General features: G+C 40.2%; 1 protein-coding gene across 3 annotated transcripts in view; it reads left to right on the top strand.

The window, feature by feature from the left end:
- hecw1b (HECT, C2 and WW domain containing E3 ubiquitin protein ligase 1b) overlaps window positions 1-7,500 on the top strand; it is a 65,778-nt gene that overhangs the window by 44,242 nt on the left and 14,036 nt on the right. For all 3 annotated transcript variants that reach the window (XM_084056403.1, XM_084056405.1, XM_084056404.1), the window contains exons 25-26: window positions 824-920; window positions 2,542-2,625. In XM_084056403.1, the coding sequence (XP_083912529.1) occupies window positions 824-920; window positions 2,542-2,625 (181 nt within the window). The remainder of the gene's footprint in view (window positions 1-823; window positions 921-2,541; window positions 2,626-7,500) is intronic.

The following is a 7,500-nucleotide window of genomic DNA, read 5'->3' on the forward strand; positions in this document are numbered from 1 at the left end:
TTTATTGTGTTTAAATGTAATAATCCATGCACGATGCGGTGCGGGTCACATACGTGCAATTTTTATTAATAATTAATTACTACAAAACAACAGTAACAACACACCAGCCTCCAGTGGTGGAAAAGATCTACAAGCTCACAATGCGTTGCGCTTGTAGATCTGCTATTTTAAAATGGCCAATATAGGGCTTAAGTGGTTACTGTATTGTTTTGTAATAATAATCGAAATCTACAAAGTAACTAGTAATAAAGTTTTCCAATAATTGTAGTGGAGTAAAAGTACAATATTTGCCTCTGAGATATAGTGGAGTAAAAGTATTACAAATTGGAAATACTCGAGTCAAGTGCAAATACCTCAAAATTGTACTTAAGTACAGTTCTTGAGTACATGTACTTAAAGATGTATGCTAAAATCCATTTGAAAAAAATGCTTTTCACTGTTCTCAGATCAAATATTGATATGCGATTAAAATGCGATTAATTGTGATTAATTAATTACAATGAATTAATCGAGTCCCAGCCCTAGTTTAAATGTAATAATCCATACAGTCTTCATTGTGTTTGAATGTAATAATCCATACTGTCTTTATTGTGTTTAATTGTAATAATCCTACTGTCTTTATTGTGTTTACATGTAATAATCCATACTGTCGCAACTGTACTTGGTTCTGCTGTTTTACTTTTACACTGAATCTCTTTGTCAGAAATAGTCGATCTACAAGCTTGTAGATCAACTATTTCTTGCGAATGTTTTCCCCAGAATAGGGATACTGGGGTTCAAGTGGTTAATAGTCCATTGTGTCTCCATTCCATTGTGTCTCTAGCTTATAATGAGAAGATTGTGGCGTTCCTGCGACAGCCTGGAATCCTGGACATTCTGACCGAACGTCAGCCTGCTCTGACCAGAAACCACTCCCTTAGGTAAAAAATAAAATGTTGCATTCACCTCACTGACATCACCTCCTAGCATTCACCTGACTGATAGCATCCACCTCCTAGCATCCACCTGACGGATAGATTCCACATCACCTCCTAGCATCCACCTGACGGATAGATTCCACATCACCTCCTAGCATCCACCTGACTGATAGATTACACATCACCTCCTAGCATCCACCTGACTGATAGATTACACATCACCTCCTAGCATCCACCTGACTGATAGCACCGCACCTGCTCCATCTCTCTCTCTTAGCTAAGGGGTCCTTGGCCTGAAAAACACATCCTTATTTAAAAATAAAAACAGACCGCTGAATTCAGTTATTTAGTTTAGTTTAGTTTATTTGCACATTGTTATAACAAATATAGAAAAATACATATTGAATGACAAGTTGCTGTGCAAGGAAAGGAAGAAGACGGATGGCTTATTTGGAATCCTTTCCTTCATGGGAGAAGTCATTGAACAACAGGATTAAAAGTGCAATAAGAACAATACAAAATAATACAAGTTTCCAAGGGGATCAGTGGTGCAAATAAAGAAATACAAACACAAAAACTGCTGAAAAGAAGAAAAGGACAAAACAAAAAGTTTTTGTAAAGATTACTAAATCAGTGGACTACAGTAAGGAAGAAATTAGATATTGTTTTAAATGTTTCTTAAATATTGGGAAGGATAGTGAAGACTTGAGTGATGCATCTAGAGAGCTCCACAACTGAGGGCCTCTAAATGTGATGAAATATTGATGTTTCGAAGTACGAAAAACCTATTTTGAATGATAAGTAGTTTGGTTAGATATGTAGGATATGTAGCAGCCCAAACAATATTACAGTAATTAATATGTGGGAAAATGTAACTAAAATAAAGAGTTAAATGAGACGAAGGATGAACCAGTGGACAGATTTTTCTCAATATGCCAAGAATCATAGATACCAAGCATCTTCATAGACCTCATAGCTACAGTATCAATCTGTTGTTTCCAATTTAAATGATCATCTATAATGACGCCCAAAAATGTTGTATGTGAAACCTGGCAGATTTCCATACCATTCATTAACATTCTAAATGTATCTATTGGGAATATTTTATTTATATTACTAAAAATCATGAAGTTGCATTTTTGTATATTGAGAGTAAGCTTGTTCAATTGAAACCATTTGAAGACATCAGTTAATTCGTCATTAACATATTTTACTAGGGTATTTAAATCACTGTGCGAGGCAATGAGATTAGTATCGTCAGCAAATAAAATAGGAAGAGACTTTTTACAGTTCATGGCTAAATCATTAATATAAATCAAAAACAACAAAGGACCAAGTATGGAGCCTTGGGGAACTTCCCAGATATGCATCTGTTGATGGACACACGTTATTGACCAATGACCAATAACTTATTGGTCAGTTATTGACCATTGTCCGTGTAATAAGGTCCTATAATTGTGTTTGGCGGGCTTAGTGCTCTCTCTCAGGGAATGATGGGATTTTTCCTTTTTGTTTACATCTTGTGTGTACGTGTGCGTGTGCGTGCGTGCGTGCGTGCGTACGTACGTACGTGCGTGCGTGCGTGCGTACGTGCGTGCGTGCGTGCGTGCGTGCGTGCGTGCAGAGAGAAGATCCACTACATCAGGACGGAGGGGACCCAGCGGTTGGAGAAGATGTCTTGTGATGCTGACCTGGTCATGTTACTCAGGTGGGTGGCGTACACTCTACATTCATTCATTTGTACACCCGTACAATGGGGGTCCGGGGACCCCCTCATTTTAATCGCTTTAACTTTGGCTATTCAAAAATAGCAGATCGTGCCGCGCTATGAGCTTGTACATCTGCTATTTTTGATTTTTTTTCTTTTTTTTTTTGCAAATCTTTGAATATATATCTTTTTAAAGTAAACATTTGTAACTCAAATCTTTGCTTCTTGGAGGTCCCCTGGCACAAAAGAAATTCAGATGGAGGGTCCGCGGCCTAATGTATATCAATTTGGGGGTCCTTGGCACCCAAACGTTTGAGAACCATTGCACTAGAGAGGCATAGATTATTCTACTGTAGGTAGAAGGCCTCTCTCCTCTCCTCTCCTCCCTCCCCTCCCATATAGTGGGACCTTTACAGGTCTGTAATCTCCCAAGAACAGATTCAGAGCTGTGCTACTGAATCTGTCGGTAGCCCCGTTCAGAACGTGTCAACATCAGCCTACAAGTGGGCGTGCCTTCAGATCAGGAAGCAGGTCGCGTTTTACCCGTGGGCGGGATTTACATCTGTGCGTTCGCTTCCCACTGGAAACAAACCCAAACTCCTCGGAGCCGACAAAACCACGGAAAGTTAGTAACATTTTAACTTGTTCTTCAATCATAGAAACAAGTGGGCTTATAACCAAAACGATCCATGTTCCGTGGGAGAAATGGTGTTAGTGGAGAAATATTGGGCCTCATGCAGCAATAAGTTCCTAATGTTTCCTCTTACATTTCTTCCTAAGTGAATTCCTAAGAGAAGTCGAGTCAGATTCATGAAACGTTCTTAAAAGCAGAATTGTTCGTAACTTATGTTCTTATGATGATGAATCCCAATCCTCGTAACTTGAAGGGGTGTTCCAGTTAATCCTAATTACCATAGGTAGCCGCCCCACCAATCCCCATATAAGGCATGACTGCATGGCCCTGCGTGCAGTCACACCTGTGTGTGATTGCTGCTCACAGAAATCACAGGAAATCACATAGAAATAAAGTTGAGAGAATGAAGTAAAGAATACCTAAACTAAAGTCTAAAGATGGTTGAACACTCCACACATAAAAATAAATAAAGGGCTTCAACTCAACCGGGTCCGTTTGGGTTAGATTATAATTTCAGACCCGTTGAAAACTCTAAAGCAGTAGTTCTCAACATTTTCATGTCAAGGACCCCAAAATTGACATGCATTTGGCTGCAGACCCCCACCTGAAAATATTTTCTGCTAGGGAAATGTTTTCAAGATGTATCAAAATGTTTAGAAAATAGACAATCTACAAGCTCAAAATGGCCAGTAATGGGACGCGTTGTGAGCTTGTAGATCGGCTATTTTCAAACAAAGTATAAAATAGGGTTAAAGTGATTAAACTGTTCCTCGTTTGTTGTGGACCCCCTGGAACTCCCTCAAGGACCCCTGGGGGTCCCAAGACCACACTTTTGAGAACCTTTTTTGCTCTAAAGATATGATAAAAAATATTATTGTAATTTAAATCCTATATTATACAACTGTAGAATTGAAGAAACTTCGAGAATTTATTATTTTTGCACAAACATGTCACACTTAACACATCGGGTGCCGAACACGGTCTGAACCGTGTTTTCACAGAGTAGCGCTTTGGTGCCGAACACGGTCTGAGCCGTGTTTGGTGTCTTTTTTTGTTTGTTTGTTTTTTTCCACACGGGAGGGGCTGGAGCAGCTCTGGATCGTTAGCCAGGACCATCGGGCAAAATGGAGGCATGCTTTTTTTCACATGAAATGCACGTCGTGGAGTCTACAGCTTAAACAGCGCTGCGCAGCTCAACGGTGAGATTTCTGGCACCGAACGTAATCTGTTATTATAAAATGCTGGCACCCAATGTGTTAAGAACTCAAAGGCCACCCTAAGAGTGCGCTTCAGTGTGTGTAGATTCTGTTCTTACCTGAGAACAGATCACAAATAAGAAAACATTTTAAGAAGAAGTTTCCTCTTAAGTACACTGAGCACTCTTAGGCTGGCCTTTGAGTTCTTAAAGGTGTAGTGAAATGAAAAATATGTTTTTCACACTTTTAGAGCATATCCGTGGTCATCATATGGGCATACCTAACAATAGATGCCAAAAAAAATAAAAAATAAACATTTTTGTGTATTTTTACATCTAAAGTCCCTAAAAAGCCAATCTTAATTACTTCCTGTAAACGAAAACGTGCTGCGTGATGACATAATACAGCCTTCACGAATATAAATGAATCTTGATTACATACACCTGTTTGATTCCCATAGCTGCACGTTCTTCAAACACAGCTGATTTTAATTACAGAGATACTCCGTTTTGAATCTCATTGAAGATGAGTGTATTACTCATTTTAAACTTCATCTGCACACTAAAATATGTATCTGAAAACATTATAGGTTAGAAATAAGCCAGGTAGTAGCAAACGTGCTTCACTGGCCGTCTCTCTCTCACTTGTAAACAAACACTAGCCGTGTGCCAGCACGGCTGAAGTGATTGAGAGCCAACGTCCCATAGCCTGAAGGGATGGGACCTTCTGATTGGTTTAGAGTCGTTGAGCCGACGTTTCGGGCTGAACCTTCAAAATAAAATGACCGAAAATGTCACTTCAGTGCGTCTTTAAGTGTGACATATTTGTGCAAAAATAATTAATTCTCGAAGTTTCTTCAATTCTGCAGTTGTATAATATGGGATTTAAATTACAATAATATTTTTATCATATCTTTAGAGCAGTGGTTCTCAAAGTGTGGTCTGGGGACCCCCAGGGGTCCTTCAGGGAGTTTCAGGGGGTCCACAGCAAACGAAGAACAGTTGAATCACTTAACCCTATTTTATACTTTGTTTGAAAATAGCCGATCTACAAGCTCACAACACGTCCCATTACTGGCCATTTTGAGCTTGTAGATCGGCTATTTTCGAGACATTTTGATAAATCTTGAAACATTTTCCCTGGCAGAAAATATTTTCAGGTGCGGGTCTGCAGCCAAATTCATGTCAATTTGGCGGTCCTTGACATGAAAATGTTTGAGATGGGTCTGAAATTACCATCTAACCCAAACGGACCCGGTTGAGTTGAAGCCCAAGCCCCATACCTACCCCATAACCCCCCACCCAACCCACCCTCATCACCCCCCTTACCCCCACCCCCATATCCCCGACATTCGCCACACCCCCATTTTCCAGTCCCCTTCCTACCTGAAAGCCCCCCTATACCCACCCGTCATCCCCATCCCCATACCCCCCACATAGCCCCCTACACCCCTCCTTGCACCACCATATCACCCACCACACCCCTATTTCCACCCCATTACATACCAAGCAGCTGCTACCTTATCCACCCACCAGCTTTCAGTAATAAAATGTTTTATATCCACTACTAACGCTACTCCTGAACATGAAATATGGATAACATTTTTAACAGATAATTTCAGCAAATGTACATTGATGTCTAGTGATATGTTGATTCATGTGAGAGAAATAATAAAATACATTCATTAATTCAATAAAATAATTTGCTGTTCACTTCAGAAGTACCTCCACAGAACTATTAATTAATTTATTTTTATGTTTGGAGTCTGGTGTTCCACCATCTGTAGACTTATAGTTTAGGTATTCTTTACTTCATTCTCTCAATTGTATTTCTGTGTGTGATTTCCTGTGATTTCTGTGTGCAGCAATCACACACAGGTGTGACTGCAGGCAGAGCCATGCAGTCATGCCTTATATGGGGATTGGTGGGGCGGCTCCCTATGGTAATTAGGATGAACTGGCACACCCCTTCAAGTTACGAGGATTGGGATTCATCAGCATCAAGAACACAGTTACGAACAATTCTGCCTTTTAACACATTCCCTGCCAGAGTTTATTCATAAGGTACTCACCCACTGCCAGCGTTTTTGAGTTTTATAGCCTTTTGAACCGTTCACAAAAAAATTATATCCATTAAAATCCGCGATCGGATGGTGTTTATAAACAGCAACGACGGACGTACGAGCCCTCATAATGTTTACACTTTTTTTCCTTTTTCTTCTTCTGTGGTATGAGCCGCTGAAAGAGGCTGCAAACGTCATATCCGTTTGGCTGTGACGTGGCTGTGACGTTTCCCCACCGGCCATCTTAGATTAGCTTAGCCTCCGATCGGCTATCAGATCGTTTTTAAACACAAAGAGGATAACCGTTCGTCGATCAAAGAAAAGAAAATACAACCGGAGCTTACCATTCGTTTTTTAAACCGTGTGAAAACCATGATCTTTAGCCAAAACCAGGGAAAAAACGTTTTTTCAAGATAAAAAACGAACCGGAAACGGTTGTCGGAAATTTTCTCATAGGATGGGTCGGAAGCGTCATGGGGAAAAAAAAAATCAAGGATGGTACCAAAACATTTTTTTTTCGTTATTAAACCACATAAAAAGACGATCCCGAGATATCTCGGGATACGCAGGTAACGGGTGGATTTAATGTCCCGAGATATCTCGGGATTGGCAGTATATGTGTTAAGAACGTTTCATGAATCTGACTCAACTTCTCTTAGGAATTCACTTAGGAAGAAATGTAAGAGGAAACATTAGGAACTTATTGCTGCATGAGGCCCAATGTTAGTGGGAATGAAAACATAGCCTGCACACCACCGGTAGAGGAGGGCTAAGGGCACATTAAACGGGCCTATTTCCTGTACCCACGTTCTATCGGGAGCTACCCCCAGAGTCAAATTCAAAGGTAAAAAACAGCAGAGGGCGCTGTTTTTTTTGTTTTTTTTTACCTGGGTTAGGGTCTCAGAGTTATGGTGGTCCTTGAACTAATTGTATAGCAGATGTGAAGTCCACGTACCAGCTCTGACAGTGTGATGAAACCGGTT

The sequence above is a fragment of the Gymnoscopelus microlampas genome (assembly GCF_963454915.1).
Source record: "Gymnoscopelus microlampas genome assembly, chromosome: 5".
In the NCBI taxonomy this organism is placed as follows: domain Eukaryota; kingdom Metazoa; phylum Chordata; class Actinopteri; order Myctophiformes; family Myctophidae; genus Gymnoscopelus; species Gymnoscopelus microlampas.